This window comes from Empidonax traillii, unplaced genomic scaffold (genome assembly GCF_003031625.1).
Source record: "Empidonax traillii isolate 1590-97213 ecotype Southwest subspecies unplaced genomic scaffold, ASM303162v1 scaffold427:size767076, whole genome shotgun sequence".
NCBI lineage: Eukaryota > Metazoa > Chordata > Aves > Passeriformes > Tyrannidae > Empidonax > Empidonax traillii.
In genome coordinates, this window is record NW_020955620.1 from 269,385 (window position 1) to 288,748 (window position 19,364).

The window sequence follows — 19,364 nt, forward strand, 5'->3', positions numbered from 1 at the left end:
CCATGGAGGGCAAATTGCAGCCTTTCAGTTACTAAAGGGGATTTACATGAAAGCTGAAGAGAAAGTTTTTACCAGGACATGTAGTGATAGGACAAGGGGAAATGCCTTTAAATTGAAGGAGACTAGGTTTAGATTAGGTATTAGGAAGAAATGCCTTACAGCGAGGGTGGTGAGGCCCTGGCACAGGTTGCCCAGAGAAGCTGTGGATGCCCCATCCCTGGGAGTGTTCAAGGCCATGTTGGATGGGGCTTTGAGCAACATGATCCAGTGGAATGTGGCCCTGTTCATGGCAGGGGTTTGGAATTAGATTATCTTTAAAGGTACCTTCTACCCTGGACCATTCTCATATCATATCATATATGGCCATCTTACTTCTGAGGGTCTGCTACAGATATGTCAAAAATCGACAAAGCATGTAAACTGCTTTTTGTGAGCATCGTGGAATAGGCTCAACTGCAGTAGCTGTGAGAAGGGCGATAAAGTTTTTCCTTTACCTTTTTTTTCCTTTACCAGTCTACCTCTTCTGGTAGAAGTACCATTTAAAACATACGTTAATTTAAAGCAGTCTAGGAGAAAGCTCATCACAGATCTGCTACTGGGCTTTCCAGAGCTGAGAGCTGTATTATAACTTCACTATTGGTTTTAGTGTCATTTCTTCAGGAGAATCCCAATCCTGTCAGGGATGTCACAGATTTTCACCTCTTCCCCTTTTTGTCCTGTGTTTCAAGTCTGAGAGCAGTCATGCTTCAGTATATTGCAGAGATTCACATTTATTAGTCCCCAGGAGACTATTTCAGTGAATTGACTGCTGGAGCTGGGGCAGCAAAAAAGAAAAAAAAAAGAAGATTGAGCCAGAAAAAGCAAAAAAGGGGGGGCATTTTCTGAAGCTGTTTGTGTTAAAAATATCAGTGGGAATTAACTGCACGGAGCGAATTTTTATTTTCCTCTCTGTTACTTCTGGTAGCGTAAGTGAGGAGTGCTTGGCTTGAACTTTAAATAATGAGTGTGATTTATGGGCTGTTTTTGAAGTACACTGATGGTGAAATTAGAAGAAAATTGAAGCTAGCAGATACATTGATCTAATAATAATCATAATGGCCAGTCTTCGCGAACGAAGAACCGGGGAAGGTCTTTACACCTTCCAGCCTGCGCATTGGATTTTTCAGGTGAGACACAGTGTGCGCGGAACTGAGCCCACCCTTTAATCCTGAGGTTCATCTGCCGGGGCCAAGCGAGCTTGGACGGTGGCAGCGAAGTCCTCAGGACGTAGATGGATTGCCTTACAGGGCTAACGAGCTCCATCTGCCCGGGGAGCGGCTGCATTAGGGTTTCATGTCTCACAATGTGGCAAAGCTGCCAGTAGAACACTCTAGAGGAGACAAGGCCCTTTGGCAGGAGTGGGGTTGCACTGCAGATGTGGCCAGCTGAGACCAGCACTGTGGCCACCTCCTCCCACTGCTTAGAGCTCCCAAACAACCTGACCCTCTCACAGCTGTGGCTGGGATCAGGATAAATACCCTATGGCTGGTGAGGCAGGCGCTGCCTAATGCCACTCCAACTGACTGCAAGGGAAAGGGGGTTAAGCTGGGATAATGCTCCCGCCTCATCCTGGCAGCTGACAGCATCACCTCCAAGCCTTCTCGCTCCAGCTGGAGAGCAGGAACATATAAGTTTGCCATATGCCTCAGACCTTACGTGACAGCAGTACGCAGCTCGCTATTCGCTGCCATGTTGCTAGGACAACCTTCCTATTTATCCATTTATTTCCAACTTCAGTGAGATACATCCTCTGCCCTGCTTTTGCTGGAGTGGCCTGTTTGGCACTCAGGCGCGCTTTGATGGGCTTCAAATGTGTCTTGTGTAACTTACACAGGGAAAACATCTTCTGTCCTCCTACCTTAAGTCATTAGAGAGAGGTCTGTCTTGGATTTTACAATTTTAATTAGAGTGTATCTATGCATGTCCATGTACAGATATTAAATGTTGCAGTTGTTCGTGCGTTTTATGCTGTTAATAGAAGGAAGTCCTCTATCAATGTTCTCTAGTGCTACTAGAGAGCAGTTTAAACTCTGTTCCCTCCTTTCCCTGATATTCCCAGGCCTTTGGGGTGCTTGTTTGAATATATCTACCTAAATATGGCCTAAATACTCCTCCCAAGGTTTTATAAGCATGAATCAGTTCTTCTTGCATGTGTGAATAACGTGTGCTGCAGAATATATTCATTTTAATCGTATCTCTGGTAATCTATGTACAATTTCAACCACGCATTTTAAGAGGCAGTAGAAAATCTGTGTTAACACTATTTTGCAGCGGACATGTTTTGAAATATGTCTTTGTCAGTAATAGAAGCTTTGCTGTTAAAGGTGATCACATGTTTTTGTCTTTTTTTCACTTAGCTGTCCCGTTTCCTCCAAGTCACCGACTCACAGCTAAGGAAGTGTTCGATAATGACGGAAAACCTCGTGTGGATATTTTAAAGGCACACCTCATGAAAGAAGGGAGACTGGAAGAGAGTGTTGCTTTGAGAATAATAACAGAGGGAGCTTCAATTCTCCGCCAGGAAAAAAATTTGCTGGACATAGATGCACCTGTCACAGGTTAGTACAGAGTTATGATAATGGAAAGGTATGGTTGCTGGCAGGGACATGTTAAGTAATGCCTTGCTGTATGTGGCTTCCTAAGGTGCTGAAAGGCAGCTTGAAAATCATTTGTTCTCTCCAATACTCGATTCGCTCTTTGTCTGCTACCGCTAGGATAATGGAGGCCATCAAGCAGCTTGTAATTTAAAGGGAAGGGATCACATCTGCTGAGCTCTTTCTGTTTCTAAGGCAGAGAACATTTTTAGTCTTTAGGAAAATAACTACTTTCTGAAACTTGAAAAGTTATCTGGCCTTTTGCTCCAGGTACTAATTCAGTAATTTTGTAGATGTAATTTACCACAGTAGCACTGTTTAGACAGACAGACAGCATTGGGCTCGGAACCTTATGAAGTTCAGCAAGGCCAAGTGTAAGGTTCTGTATATGGCTTGGGGGCTATCCCAAGCACAAATAAAAACTGGGCAGAGTATGGATAGAGAGCAGCTGTGATCATGAGGAATTGGAGGTGTTGGTGGATGAGAAGTTCAACATGTCTTTGCAATGTGCACTTGCAGCCCAGAAAGCCATCCATGTCTTGGGATGCATCGCAAGCGGGTTCAGGGAGGTGATTCTGGCCCTCTGCTCTGCTCTTGTGAGACCCCACTTAGAGCACTGCATCCAGATCTGGGGCCTCCAACATAAGAAGCACATGCACCAGTTCAGTTGAGTCCAGAGGAGGCCACAAAGATGCTCAAGAATACTGAACCACCTCTCCTCTGCAGAGGAGGCTGAGAGAGTTGGAGCTATTCAGTCTTGAGAAGAAAAGGCTCTGGGGACACCTTATAGCACTTTTCAGTACCTGAAGGGGGACCTACAGGAAAGCTGGAGAGGGACTTTTCACATGGGCATGTAGTGATAGGACAAGGGGATTGGTCTCAAACTGACAGAGGATGGATGGGTTTAGATTAGATATTATGAAGAAAATCTTTACTGTGGGGATAATAAGGCATGGCACAGGTTGCTCAGAGAAGCTGTGGATGCCCCATCCCTGGGAGTGTTCGAGGCCAGGTTGAACGGGGCTTTGAGCAACATGATCCAGTGGGACGTGTCCTTGCCCACGGCAGGGAGGTTTGAACTAAGATGGTCTTTAAGATCCCTTCCAACCCAAACCATTCTGTGATTCTATGAAAGAATGATGGTGTCAGAGTAAGTGGAAATTTAAATAAATGTTAAGGAAAATAACAGGGGCGGAAAAATTTAGCAGAATCCCAGTTTGTGTTGCCTGGGGGATTAATGAATTGTGCCAGTTGCAGAACCCATCCTGCCCTTGACTATCAAACACTACCACCCACTCATTAATCCTCAGGAAATGCCTTATATTTGAATTTCCTTCTCTAATTGTCTCCTGCCTCCGCCTGCAATCTCAATGTATGAATGCATTTGCTTGCTCTAATGTGCCTCCTCCCATGCTCTGTTTTTGCTATCAGATATTAATGCATTTTTGCCAAGCAATTGATCTGTGGCATAGAAAGTTAGCTGGGGGGCAAAAGCTGTCTAATTCCAGACATTTTAAACTATGAAACCAGAATATAAAACTCGGTTTAGGAGGGCAGGTCCTTTTATCACTTTTGTTTCTCAAGAACTCTGTCAAAAGTACGAGAAATAGGGTTGTCTGCTGCAGAAGAAGGGTTACCAGTCTTTATTAGCAACATTCATAGCAGTCACCAAAACCCACATGGAAATAACAAAACCTTCATTTTCAGGAAACCTTGTCTGAAACTTAGTAGTGCAGTGGCTGGACTAGAGTGATACTCAAGTTATTAAGGCTTGTAATTTAAAAAATTACATCCAACTAGAGGATTGTAGCTTGACCCAAAGAGGTAATGTGTATCATCTTTTATGGAATAATTAGGCTGTTGTGCCACCATACAGTTCTGATGGAAAAGGTGTCGATCTTATTGCAGCTCATAGATGAATAAAGGAAATAGAATGAATAAAAGGATCCGCTTAGTTGACTGAAAATGAAGTTCTGCAGATGCTTTCTTTGACACTTCAGAATAAATGGAATGGGTACAATACCATTTTCCATAACTGAGTGGCAGAGACACAGAAAATTCTACCTATGGATTTTCTCCTTTTTTTGAGAGTGATTTTTTTCCTTTTTTTTTTTTAATCCATTGAGAGATGAAAGCTGTAGGAGGATGGCTCCAGTGTGTTGTGTCCCAGGTGATTTCCACAAGCTCATGTTTAATGTTCTCTCTCTCTTTCTTTTTAATTTTTCTCTTTAAGATATTTTCTTTAAATGCATTTGAAGGTATTGGAATTGTTCTGAATTATATTTTGGGGATTAATCTCCTGAAGTTTACCCCATTGTATAACACTGGTATAATTTAAGTCTTTGATTCTTTTTTCAGTTGAGCCTACATCTTGCTTTGTTCCTGCTTTTGAAATTATTCTCACGCAGTGATTGTGATACTGCAGCGTTCTTCAGGGTGGCTGGTAGCTACTCTCTTTTGAGCTAGTGTAGGAAAGCTGGGCTCCTAATGCTTGTTAGCAGGGTAGCTGAGAAGTGCTAATCTTCTGTATGAACAAACATGAAAGCTGTAGTTATGAAAGTGATCATCAAAAGAAAGAAAAAAATTAAATTGTGAGGGGGAGGTTGAGAAAGCTTGTGAGACATGTTGTTGTGGCCCTCACAATTTTCTTTGTGTGAGTAGTATGACAGCAGGTGACTGGATAAAGAGAATATCAATTGACTGATGATGTGGTGGAAGTGCCAGGTACACAGGCAGTCAAGAAAATAACTACAGAAGAGAGGAAAGCTTTTTTTCAAATATTTGGAAGAACAAAATCAGTGACAGAGTAGAGAAGAAAATAAATTTTTTATTCTATACAAGGAAAGCAGTCTTGTTGAATAGGGACAGTCATAAATCACTAATAAATCCCACTAATATGAAATCTTTTAGAAACATATCCCTGAGATAGTGATCATTAAAAAGAAGAGAGATAGAAGAGTGTAACTATTGAAGTAAGAGCACAGTGGATTAGTAAGTGATATACTTGATAAATGTTAAATAACATGAAATGTTTTTTTCTTAAAGCCTTGTGCAGCTGTCCATCCATTTGAAATTTCACTTTTGTTTAAGGGGTGATATGATTTTCCTCAAAAATAATATTAGAGTTCTGTTTTTTAAGTTAAGTCATATGAAATGAAATGGCTACATAGAAGGCCTGAATTTGAGCAAGAAAATAAGTGAGGGCAAGTCATGCAAAGAGCTTCAGTGTGGAATGCACAGTCAATTATTTCATTTGCATTTATGTATAAAACTTACTCTGTATCTGTGGTTAGTTGGCATCATCAGCATGATTGTAATTTTGAATTAATACATTTTACTCCAAATTTGGCAAGTTTTAAGCCTTTTGAAATGTTTCTGATTAACTCATTGGTGACCTTAGCTCAAATTCTCATCATTTGCTACGTATGTATATGCATGCATAGTTCACTACACTTCTGGCTTACAGCCAAGATGAATTGTGAGCTGTTCCTGCAGTTGTTACACAGGGCTGCTGTTCACTGGTAGGAATCTGAACAGAGCCTGAGCTAAGAAGAGACTCTCAGCTACTCTGCTGTCAGGACTCTTCTTGCATCTGGGAAGTGTTGAGGCAATTTTGTCTTGACTTGTGAACATGAGTTGGGAAAGATGGAGTCAAAAAAGGTGAGCATGTTGAGGGGAAGGCTGAAAGTAGGGATGAAAAGTGGTGACATGGGCTGCTTATCAGAATATACAGAGACGGTTGCGACTTGCTTGAGGTGCAGAGCTTGGGAGAAAAGGAAATGGCCAGGAGGCTGAGTCAGAGGTTGTCAGAGGGTGGCTGGGCAGGCAAAGTAGAAAGATGAGCAAGAAGCTGACAGCGTATTGGGACTAGCTGGGCAAGGCACCCAGTCTAGGAGATAAAGGGGCACATGGTGGGGTGGGCCTGGCTGAAGAGGGACACAATTTCCAGTACAGACCTGTCTCATGACTGGCAGCAGTGAGGGGCTGGTACAAGGTTGTCTGGGTTTCCAGTGTGTGGAAGAAGCAAGTCGGGCACCCTGGGCTACCAGGACGATTTGCTGCAGTTGTCTGCAGCACCATGGATAATGTCCATTCTAATCTTCACTCCCCCGGGGAAAAGGCAGATGGCAAGGGGACAGGAACCTCTTCACTTAGAGACATGTGGCCTTCATTTTAAGCTTGTGTGTTTAATGAGGTTGATCTACCACTAGACTACAGAAGTTTAGTGTTCAGAGGAAAGATGCCGGTATGGCAGCCTTAGAATTTCCAGTCCTGTATTAGGTTCGTAACAGTATAATGACATATGGAGAAATTGGCTCATTTTTAATTGGCTTTTTTTTTTTTTTCTAGAAGGCTAAGGAAGTATATCTCTGAACCTCCCTGATGGCAGTATTTACTGAAGTCCTACTCCAAAGTACAGTTGGGAATGTCAGATTTATAATTACCTGGGTAGTTTTATGTGGCTTTATTATAGGGGTTCATTACTATACAAAATGATTTTGGTCAAGTGATAAACACTACCCTTTCTTTGCATGATGACTAATTATCTGCATGTTTTTATGGACCCTCCCTTTCAGATCTAAAATCTGCTGTTCTTAAGTACTGAACATTCATAACTGCAAGCCAAGCATGCATCCCTTTGACTAGAGTGCATGGGTAATTTTCTCTGGGGATGAACCTCTGTATGTTGTAGAATTATATATAAAATTTTTTGTTCTTTGGATTTTTAAATGTGTCAGAAAAACACATTTAAAACACATAAGTGTAGGTAAAGTTTTTGATGGCAATGTTGCCTTGCTTGGCTCTCAGTCTGTAAAAGAACCTTTAGCTCACCTGTGTTTTGAAGACAGACAGTAATTCACACATCTTTGTGAGATATTGCTGTACTGAGTTGTGTTGAAAGTATGTGAGCAAGGTGATCACGCTGTCTGCAGAGTAAGGTTCATACACGTTTTGCTACTAGAGCACATTTCGCACAAGTGAGGAGAACACAACCTGAACTGCTCACTGCATGAGGATGGTTCATTCTGTTGCCACTGCATGGAAAAGAGTTTGTAGCGTAGTGCCTGTGTAAGAGAAGTTATACTCAAAACCTTAATTCTGTCACATCCTAAATGTGAATTGCTTTTTTTCCCCCCTAACATTTGTAGTGTTCATTTTAATGACTAGACATATGATTTATTGATATTAATGGGCCTCATTTCAACCAAACCTGCACTTTTGGAATGGGATAAATTGTTGTTTTCCAACATCTGCAAAAATTACCAGCTATGACAGGTTAAATACTATTATTAATCTGGAAGGGCTGGGATTAAAATACAAAACCTTAAAAAATCATATTGCAAAATTTTATTTCGACAGCAAAGTAGCTGATAGCAGCAACCAATTTCATCTTTGAAGCTAGCAGGTTGTGCTATATGACCTTCCCACCTTAACACTTCTGTGATTTTAATTTATACCTCCTTAAATGACATACTTAACTACAGGATATGCCTAGAACTCTGAGTGGTATGTTTGTCTAATATCTATCGTTGTACATCTTTGCTTTTTCCTTTTGGCTTATTTTTCTGAAGGATATTGTTAGATTTACAGATACTGAATCAAAACAGCATGATATCTTTTGCAGATATGACCGCCCAAGTGAATAAGCTTGTAAGATATGTGTATTGGTGCTTTTAAGATAAGTCTTTTTTCCCTGTCAATATCTATTTTAAAAGCAATTAATATGTGCTCTGTTTCTTCTTGTCACATTTGACATCTCTCAGTTTTTGTGCTCATTATGCAGTCCTTTTAGTTAATCTCTGCCATCATTATTAAAAAGAGTTTCCTCTAGTAATCTAAGAGTACAAAAACCTAAGTCACGTGCATCTTTATAAACCTGTGCTTTTTGGCCTATGGTACTGAGATGTAATGTATGAACATTACCGAGGCAGCTGCCTGTGTACAGATATTCTTGATTCTGTTCTCGATTCTGTCTCGATTCTGGTGGGTGTCACCACCAGCAGTGACCATGATGGTGGTTTCTGACTTAGTGACTGTAGCCAGGCCATGAGCAATCACAGGAGGCAGCATTCCTTACTCTTTAATTTTGAAAAAATGGAAAATAGGTAATTCAGCATATACTATTTTAAACCTTAAACGTGCTTCATTGAGAAAGTCCTGACTCTGTGATAGCCTGTGTTCAGAGCTTTCTGAAATGCCATGTGCATGCAGCTTGTTGTGTGATGATAGGAGAGCATTAGACGACAGAATAAAAGCCCATTCTTGCAGTGTAGAAGGTGTGTCAGTCTCTGCAGATCTGCTCCTTGGACATACTGTTTTCCTCTAGTAGTCCTGTTTTTTGCAGCTGCCACGTTTACAGCTTTGGTAGATGCAAGGAAACCACAATTGCCTGCAGAGCCTTTCTTGCTATTCCCTTTGCATCACATGAGGTAAGGTGTGGATGTATTTCTAGTAGGTATATAAGTACTGACCTTGTGCATACGAAGGGGAAATACACCCCCTTGCAGTTTTATTGTAGTGTCTTCAGGTAAAAAATTCCATTGGCTTGGTTGAATGTTGCAGTGGTACAGAGATACAACTTGAACACTGGAATTGCTTGTGATGTTTTTAGTTGAGAGAACACACATGGTTTTTGGAATTTGAACTCTAAATTGATTGGAAGGGAAAGGTTGTAGGCATCTGGGGACAACCTGTGAGCAAACAGCTGTGGCAACTCTGGTGACCTTTGGAAATCTTTCGTGCATTATAGGTCCATAAAACCTACAGAGGGAAAGCTCTTTCCTGCCAGCATGTGCTTTTATGATCTTTGAGCCTTCTAGATATTCTCTGGGGACATTATGCCGTGGGATGGTAGGGTCTCCTGGGCTTGAACTTTTTCTCATGTTCCATGTATATTTTTCCTTTTCCCAGTTTCTCTCATTTGGTAGCATGAAATAATATTAGTAGCTTGCTAGTGCTGTGCAAGTTAAAACTTCGTAACCATAAAAATTTCTAGCTAAAGTGATCAGTGTTAAGATGAGCTAATAAAAGCATAAAAAATATGCTGGCATTATAGTACAAGAGGATAGTATTTAAAATTACATGGAACTGTAGCACATATGTGAATGATCTGATCCAATTGGAGAGTCAAACAAAACTGATTCTTTCAGATTTTTACCTTTGAAGCAGTTTAAGATAAAATTTCAGCATGGAAAATAAACAAGATGCTTATTAGAGGCCTACGTTTATTTTAAGATCTGTCTGTATGAGCACAGAAAAGTTTGTGTGAAATTACAGTTCAATAAGAGCAAATTTAGTTAAAATTTATTTCACACTTAAGTAATTACATTTATGCTCTAAACCCTATGTACTGTGATTACTGTTGAAGAAACTACTGAATTTCCAGGATATGTATAACTAAAATATTTATTTATGTGTCATGAAAAAAGCATTTACATGATGAAACTGTAAAGCCTCCTCCTAAGTGGCTGCTGTCCTCAGACTCACAAGTCTAAAAGCTTAATTGCTGATTTGAAGTCTAGATGAACTTCTGAGGGCAAGAATTATTCTTTTCCCTTCTTTGCCAAAATGCATTCAGTAAAGTGATCTTTAAAAGGATCTCTAGTTTTAGTTTGTTTGTGTGATGTGGTCTGCCCTCCAAACAGAGGGCAGTTACAGTATGACACTTTTTTCTGTATCTTAGAGATGCATGAGAGTTGCAAATGTTCCTGCTATAACTACATCAGTTTGAGTTCCTGCTGGTAATAAACTCCCTGTCTGGACCAGTAACACCTGAGAACTGAACACAGTTCAGCAAATTATTCTCACTCAGAATAAATGACCTGCAGTTAATTCTCCTTCATCATAGGAAGATTAACTTTGCCTGCAGTGAGGTAAATGTTTGAAGTAAACTTTGACTTGTTTCTTTCTTAATATCAGATCACAATCTTGTTTACATAAATGAGATTTCAGCAGAAGAGGTTGAAACCAGGAAGTGGAAGAAAGGAAAAGTATCAATAGCACTATCTACTCTTTCTACTCCTGAAAATAAATGATAGTGCAGTTGCTTTTATGTGCCTGTATGAGGCAGAAATGCTCGCTGACTTAAATTAATTAAACTTTGTGAAGAAATGTTTACCATAATTTTTTAAAATGTGTTAGATACATTCTTAATGTAGTATGAACACAGTTTGCTGTTGGAACAATTATTTCCGATTACATATCACTGTTGAATATCATTAAACTACAAAAAACCTGCATGTCAAACTTACGTTAAAAATAATTTATCATATAAACATAGTGTTGAACAGCTAAAGTGAGCTTGATTGGATCCTTTATTTGGCTTGCTGATTAAAACTGACACTACTCCAGCTATTTTGTATGCTTTATTGAAAACTCACAATACATCAAATCACTTGTGGCATAAAAACTGGGACTTCCAAAAGAAGGTGAAGATGTAAGGCGCTATGTATTCAATTTCTTTTTTATCTGTTCTTTCCCTAAATGCTTCTGTTGGTTCCAGATATAGATTGAAATATGCCTGCCTGCATCCATGATAGAACAAAGCGATTGTACCTTGTAGCTTAATTGAGCTGCTTGGGACATTAGCATCTGACATTTTGGCAGAGCTGATGTTTTCTAGTAGCAGCTGCTTAAATCTATCATTATTGCCAAGACAGTGGATACTACTGACTGTATTCTTTACAACTACCTCACTTGTTCTTATAAATAATCTATCTGTAGTTCACTTTCTTTGGTGCAAGAATCGTAGTCAAATAAGCCAAACTGAAGTCATGGAATCTGAGATGTCCTTCAGATATGGAGCTTGATTTGATGCTATGAAATGGAGGATCAGATGTGTATATTGTGTGTATATCTTCAAGCACAGAAATTGCCCTGATTAAAAAATAACCACCAGCATAAATCCAAACCCAACTGCTTGCAAATACGTAAGCCTTTAGGACTTTGTTCTTGCCATCTTTTATTTAGTGTGTGGGTGGTTCATCATGTAAATACTGACAGCACAGTATAGCACGTTAGCATTTCATACACAGTATGTCATAGCTGTGCTGTTTATTATGGCTTTTCAAATATTTTTCTGAAACTTGCAAATCAGGTTTCTTACTTGCTTTGCAATTATGTAGTCAGTGGCACAACTTAAGTTAGAACTGTGTCTTTGACACTTGGATTCTTTTTTTGCAAATAACCGTGATGTTTGTACTGTGTATCCTCATTAGGAGAAGAGAACCTTTGTTATTGCCTTTCGTGTGTTGTTGTCTTTACTTAGTTTATTCCTCCTTTACAGTCTCACCTCAGGTTAATTTAACTCCATCTTAGGTTACAGTCTGTATTGGCAAGGGATGTAGGAATGCAGTGGGATCACTGCTGAAATTGCAGCCCCTTACATTCCTTTGTCCCCTATTTTGGATGGAGCAGCTCCTGAAATGAATAAGAACTAGAAGGGGGCAGAGGGAAATTCCAGCATATGTTTGCCTTCCCCATAGAAACCAAAAATCTACTAGTCACACATGATCCACACATGATCCCGCTTTGTGTGTCGTGATTTATGTGTGCATGAGGTTGGGAAGGGGATTGATTTGGTCTTCGTCCCACTGTACCTGCAACAGCTGTAGAGTGGCTGTAGTGCAGAAATCAAGAGAAAGAACTAGAGGAGTGCGAGGGGGCAGACTAAGAGCAAGTCAGAGACAAACAGTGTTTTGTGTCAGCTGATCACTGGCGCTTGAAGGTCCTGCTCTGTTCATCTGATTAGGGAATTGCTGTACAGGTATGTGCCTTTGTTGGTTAGAGTCTGGTTGTGCTTTTGAAGCTAACACCAGCTGTCTCCTGGCCATCATCTGTTTTTGTGTGTCTAAACTTTCACCAAAACCCGACTGAGAAGCACTGGCAAGTGCAAAGGAGATAACTAGCAGGTTCGTTCTTAAGGAGATACTATAAACATTGCCTGTCATCACTTGGAAAGAGCGTAACTCAGAGAGCATTTGAAGTTGGAAACGATACTTGCAGAAGGATGTTATTCTGGCATGAGTGGCTCTTCTACTTCTTCCTGCTTTTTCATTAGCATTTTAATTATTCTAAGAAATACTACCAGAGCTGAGACAGATGCTTTCTCTATTTGGTTTTCTGCATTTATGTAGAGAAAACATTTATAGAATAATTTCCAAGTGTATATAATATCATCTGTGAAGATAATGCCTTTTTAAATGAAAAATAAGTCTGCTATAGTTAAAAATATTTTAATTAGTTTTAAAAAATTTCGTACTTTTAAATCATCTTTACACTCTAAAAAATCCATGATCTCTAAATAAATGCACCAATTATGAATATTAATTGTGCTGAACAGGAGCACTTTTCAATCTGCAGTTTCAGATTTCAGAAGGTCTTGGCAAGTGTCACAAGGGATTCTGGCAATAATGTTCATGATTTGTACTAGAAATATGTCAAGCCATAACATTTTCTTTTGACACTGAGGTCATTATAAGCCTCTTTTTGAGCATCACATTATTAAATGGTGAGTTTGAAATTATTCCTTGGTGCTATCTCTGCGGAGACAGTGTTTGCTCCTGTTTCTCACTTCTTTATGTGTTTGCTCTCTGCTTCTCTCTTTAGCCTTGGGCATTTAAATCTAATTGAAATTTACGTGTTGATACCACTTGGGAGGATATTTACTTCCTGATAAAATGTTTTTGATAAGTGAGGAGGACCTTGCTCCTCATCCTCTGATGAAGATTCAAGAAGAATTAAACTTTCAAGAGAAATCTATGTCCTGTGCTATTTTTTTTGTAGTTGTGTTGAACCTTGTAGATTGTTTGGGTTAAGTCAGTGTTATTCTTTTCTGTGAGGTTTTTATAGATCCAGATATGTCATCTTCTTTGAAGCAGGCAACCCAAGGGCACAATGGTGATGGATTAAGCTCCAATTTCTGAGCCTGTGTCTGAGTCAAATCCCGTCTTTGGTGCTCAGCACAAGGGAAGGTGGTGCAGAGGATCCTTCTGGCTCATTAGGTGTACCAGCATCATTGCTTTCAGATGTTACTTCTGAAAATTGCCATGTTGAATATTCAGCAGACACTTTTACGCCTCTTCTTGCTCTAAATCTGCCTCTGCAAGAAATTCTACCTTTACAAGTGGAAAACACCACAAAAGTATTGCTTCAATCAAAATAGGTTGAATCAAAATTAATTGCTTATTCAGCTCATTTTTCATTCATGTTCTCTTTTGTGTCCAGTGCCCTGTGTGCATACAGCTTGAGGGCTGCACTGTGGCAGTGTGGGTTGGGGACATTGCTGGTGGTCATAGAAATGAATCCTGTGACTTCAGATGTTGACGAAGTGGCAGAACACTTCCATTTTCTTTCTGCTCGGCTTGCTTCCTGTCACAGGCAATACTTGGAGTTGTCTAGAGTGATAAATTATGAAAGCTAATGTTGCTTCTTTGTTCCACTTCATTTCCTTTGGTTCTCATCAGACATTTAAGAGGGGGAAAAAGCTAGCCTCAGTGCAGGTACACAACTACAAGTATAGAGAAGTAAACCTAAGAGATGTTTGTGACATCAGCCTGTATATGTAAAACTAGGTTATAGTTTTCCCCTGTACAATCTAAAAAACTCCAGTTGAAATGGTAAAACTCCTTTGAGGAAAAAGTCATCTCTAGATTCTAAACAAATATGAAAATATGTGTCTCTAAAAGGCATTTAATTATTGGTGCTGATAGTAGGTGATAGCCATCACCAAAATTTTACTTGAAGTTAGCATTAGAAAGACATCGTTGACCAGGTTGCTCTACAACAATAAAGCAGTCATTGTTATAGATTTGGGGGTGGTTTGTACGCTATATTTGTTATTGTATTGGTTGATATCAGCAGATTAAAAATAGGCTTGTAGTGTGTTGTTTCTCTTAGAATTACTTGGAGAGTTTGGGGTGGGTTTTGTTTGCTCGTTTTGTTTTTATTAAGCTGTCTGGTAAGGGAAATAGACTTGATCTTTGCAGTGGAAAAACTTCAGTTTCCAAACACGCATAGAGGTTATTTATGGCCAAACCCACCCCTTAATAGAGGACCAGTATTGAGTGTAAGTAAATCCTATGTAAATCAGTAGTCCCTCTTTGGAAATCCAATGGCATTGCACCTAGATTTTACTGTAAAATTAGAGACAAATCATTAAGGAGGTGCGTGGGGAGAGGACACTCAAGCACAGTGCAGAATACTTTCTTGGCTCCTCGAATCCTTGTTGAGGGAACAGATGTAAAAGGATGATTTTAGCTACGCAAAATGACTTTCAAATCACTGACACCAGTCTAGCACTTCTTAAGAAGTGCTTCTACTTTCTCTAATATAGAAGCTTGAGGCTTCAGAATACAAAGGCTTGTATCAAATGCAGGATCTCCTCCTGAAGGCATGAGCTTAAAATGTAGCTGGTTGAAGATGCCATCTGCTGGCATGCACTTGGTATGTCTGGCTTCTTCCTGATGCACCTGCCATATTCTTAAATGTGCAGGAGAGAAACAGTAACTGTAGCGGCAAGGCCAGGTCTCCAGTGATTGCTGTAGGCACAGGCTGGAAGACAACCACAAGCACGGGAGAGAAGATAAGCATAAGCAATTAACGGAAGTCAGTATTTGACTTGGAAGTCAGACTTCCTTCTCCTAAGTAAGCAGTTGGGAGAAATTTCAGGTTATCTTACTTGGTGAGGCAGTGAAAAATAAACTGGATTTCTGTTGGATTGAGGCAGCAATGAAACGATGAAGATTGACACCTTTTCTTGGTACAGATTTTTATGGTAGAAGGAAATGTGTTTCAATTGCATAAGCAATTTTACATTAGTTGAGCAAACCTTGGTGTGTGTGTTCCAAAACCTCAAGGAATGTATTTTTTCTATCTATAAGAATATCAGGAATAGGAATATCACCTTTCCTAGTTTCTATATAAAGCTTTTTTTCTTTGAGGAGAGCTTTTAAGGTCTAACGTTAATTGAAGGGTAAAGGTTAAAACTTTGTAGCAGTTATTTATTCACTGTGCTGTTGAAGCTAAATTATTCACTTTAGCTAGTTTAAACAAAATCAAAGCCTTAGTCTGCCAAAAGACATCTTATCTTCTCATAACATTTTCAGGTTCTTTGGCTCTTATTTCATCACATTCTTTGCCTAGGCAGCAGTGACCTATTCTCCAGACTAAAGCTTTTTTTCAGCATTGGTTTCATTCAGTAGTGAAGATAATGTTATTTTTGTTTTATTCTTTTCCTACATTAAGCCCTTTCCTTAAAATCACAGAATAATTTGAGTTGGTCGGTACCTTTGGAGTCACATGGTGCTGCCCCTTATTCAAAGCCAGGCTACATTCAAAGGTAGACCAGGGTAAATTCTCCACTTCTGTTCTTAACTAATCCATCTTCTTCTTTCCAGCTTGCACACATTCCTCCTTCCCTCTTAACATGATGTTTCTGAACAGACCTCCTACAGTTCCAACTGTGTAGTGAGAGAGGGAGGTTAACACCACACAAAAGCCATCATATTCTTCAAGCATCAAGAGCATCCCTCTTACTGTCTGCTCCTGTTTTATCAATTATCCATATTGTCTGTTTTACTCCAAGAACCCCAGTGACTCATCTGAGCTCAGATTGTTTCGTGCTAAGCCTCTGAAACATTTCTTTCACTCTTCATAGGAGGACCATATGCAGTTCCTTTTATCTCTTTGTTCTTTTCCCTTGATGACTTTATACTTGACAAGTCTGGCCTCAGAAGAGTTCTCTGGGCGCTGATTTGTGTGCCTTTTCTCAAGACCAAGTCCTTTCACATGTGTTTCCTGGGGCAGGCAGTGTTGACACACAGCTATTGTTGTATTGTTGACACAAAGCTATTATTCTGCAGTGTGTGACTGACGATTCTTCCCCATTAAGCTTATGAGAGTGTATGACAAGAGTGGGGTGTTCAGGGGCTGTTTTGAGTGCCAGCAGCTGTTTCATCTGCACCCTCCTTGACCACCTACCTTCTCTGCCTCTGGGCTCACAAAGCATTACTTGTGCAAGACTTAGAAGAAAGCGTAATTTTGAAGAAGATGTGTTCACCCAATATGTCACTATCCCAACTGAAACCTCAGCCCCTGGGACAGATAATGTTTTAAACATTAATTTTGTGTCCTTGGGAGTACTTGGCACAGAATCTGACTTGGAAAAAATCTGACTGGTACCTTAATTCCATTCTGAGGTGGCCCACATATCTTCAGACTTTTGAAAGTGAACTAACAGGTTCAAGCCCTGTTAGAGTTTTGAGGCATGCAGGTATAAAAAAGGAATTCCCCAAAGTAGCTTATTTACAGGAAAGCATGGAGAAAAGCTATTTCAGTAAGAAGGGTATGCTTCCAGTTGCAGCAAATTGATTCATATTGACAAGAATTTTGTGGAAAATACAGATGCAAATGGTCAGAATTTTTTATTTGGTGTCTGTTTTGCTGCTTTTTTTTTTTTTTTTTTTTTTTTTTTTTTTTTTTTTTTTTTTTTTTTTTTTTTTTTTTTTTTTTTTTTTTTTTTTTTTTTTTTTTTTTTTTTTTTTTTTTTTTTTTTTTTTTTTTTTTTTTTTTTTTTTTTTTGTGAAGTAGAAACCTTTTCCAGTAAACAAGTATTTATATCTAGAGTGTGTACCGTATGTGATCTCAAAGCACAATTGTTACAGCTGATAAATGTGCTGTGTGGGTGCTGTATCAGTTGTGAGGCTCTGGTGTATTTGCATGCATAGGGGGAATAGTGTAATTAACCACATTAAACTGAATAACACACAGCCTCCCCATTGTTTTTCTTTATGGATGTAATTAGATGCTGAGAGAACTATAGCAGGAAATAGGAACAGTTTCCTCCTGCCACCCCTCAAACAAGTTTTCAGTTCCAATTAAAATAAATTGCATTTTCAACCAGAGGAGATTACTCACATGATATCGATGTCATTTAGGAACAGGCACAGAAAGCCTGGTGTAGAGGTAAATATTAGAAAGGAGAAAGCAGAAGAGAGTAATTTAGAAAACCTAATCAATAGGAATTCAAAAGCTGATTCTTTGAATTGCTTAGTTGTCAATGAGAAATTTCTACTAGAGGTTGAGAAGTGTGGAGATGTGAAAGCCTCCTCACAAGGTTTTGGGTATCAGAGATTTCCTTAGTTAAACTATGTGATGTGCTTTGACACTGACTGAAGAGTAAAGTTTTATAGTTCTGTATATTTGTAAAAAAAAACCCTTTTTCTTATGAGCCTTCTTAAAGAAGAAGTAACTTGTTGCCCAACAACTTCCTGTTTTGATCCATCAGCTGTTCCCAGTGTGCATTCCTGCACTACTGTGACAATAGGACTTGTAAAATAAACAGAGAAGAGAACCCTTCATTATGATGCACTTAGGTGGAAGGATAGGATTTTTTAATTATTGTTTTTGCTGAAAAAGCATGTGTTTTATGTCACAAATAAAGTAGTTGTTTGATTTTGAAAGTATCAATAAGAAACGAGAAGAAAAACTACACAGTGGGGTTTTTTTCACACATGTGAAAAAGGAAAAGCCGAGTCTTTTCTGCTATGATGAAGTCTAAAACTAAGATTATACTTGCATTCTTAATAAAATAGAGAAGGAAAACCAGCGATCTACTTAGTAAATGTTGTCCAATACAAGAGCCTTTTATCCTCCTTCCTGAATATAAAAGGATGGGTAAGGAGGTACAAGAAGGGTTATTTGAGAGATGAGAAATTCCTTATTCTCTATTATCATCATAGAGTTCCACTGACTTTTAAATCTTTTGGCAGACATTATGATAAATGATGGCTGTTCTATTAGCTTAATCATGCAGAAAAGCTTCATAGAATCACAGAAGAAAAAAGCTGGGTTTTGCCCTTTTCTTAATTATTCTGACCGTTTAAAAAGGTTTAAACATCATTATGAAGAAATAATTAGTATATTAATAGCACTGTTTTCGACACATAGAAAGTCTTCATTTCAAAGGTTCCTTAATACTGGGTCTCCATGGTACCTTCTGTGTACATTATTTCAGTACACTAATCAAACTGAGGGGGATGTGGCACGGGGAATATTCCTGGATCAAACGTGAAGGAAGCAAGTATATATTTAAAACACTGTGCAGCTGTGTATTTTTCAGTAGTTTCTCACTCTGCAGATGCAGTCAAGCTGTTCAGGTGTGTCTAGTGGAGGAGGATTTTGACGATGCTTGATGGTCTTTTGTGATTATCTCTTCATGCTTGCTTCTTCTCCATGGCATAAATACATTTTTGAAGCACTTTGTGCAACACGTTTGAGTCAAAATTCAGTAGTCTTTGATACTTCTTGCAGGAGAGAAAACTCCATCCTCTAAAAAAGTAACACATGATTTGCAGCCTGACAAGTACAATATTTCGAAGGTTATGACTGATAAACTGGGTATCTTGATGCTAGATACATAAAAGCAAAAAATGTTAATATAACCCAATTTTCTGATAGAAAAAGCAGAGTTGGAGAAACTAACTGATCAATCCTGGTTGTTAGATTGGGGGTTGGAGCTACATCACCTTTCTGTGAGTTTTCAGAATGGCTTATTTTGTGATGTTTAATATAAAGATTATAATATAGTTCTGGACTGAAAATCTGAGCTGCATTTGGAAGATTTGATAGCGGTTCATGTCTCTGCAATTGTGTGGTAAACTTTAAAGTGAAAGCATTGCGATGACAATTCAATTGGAAAATTAACTACACAATGTGGAAGACAGCTCATTC

General features: G+C 39.1%; 1 protein-coding gene across 3 annotated transcripts in view; it reads left to right on the forward strand.

Annotated features, from left to right (window-relative positions):
- Positions 1-19,364, forward strand: part of PPP3CA (protein phosphatase 3 catalytic subunit alpha) — a 182,273-nt gene that overhangs the window by 72,938 nt on the left and 89,971 nt on the right. For all 3 annotated transcript variants that reach the window (XM_027894442.1, XM_027894443.1, XM_027894444.1), the window contains exon 2: positions 2,397-2,597. In XM_027894442.1, coding sequence (XP_027750243.1) covers positions 2,397-2,597 — 201 coding nt within the window. The remainder of the gene's footprint in view (positions 1-2,396; positions 2,598-19,364) is intronic.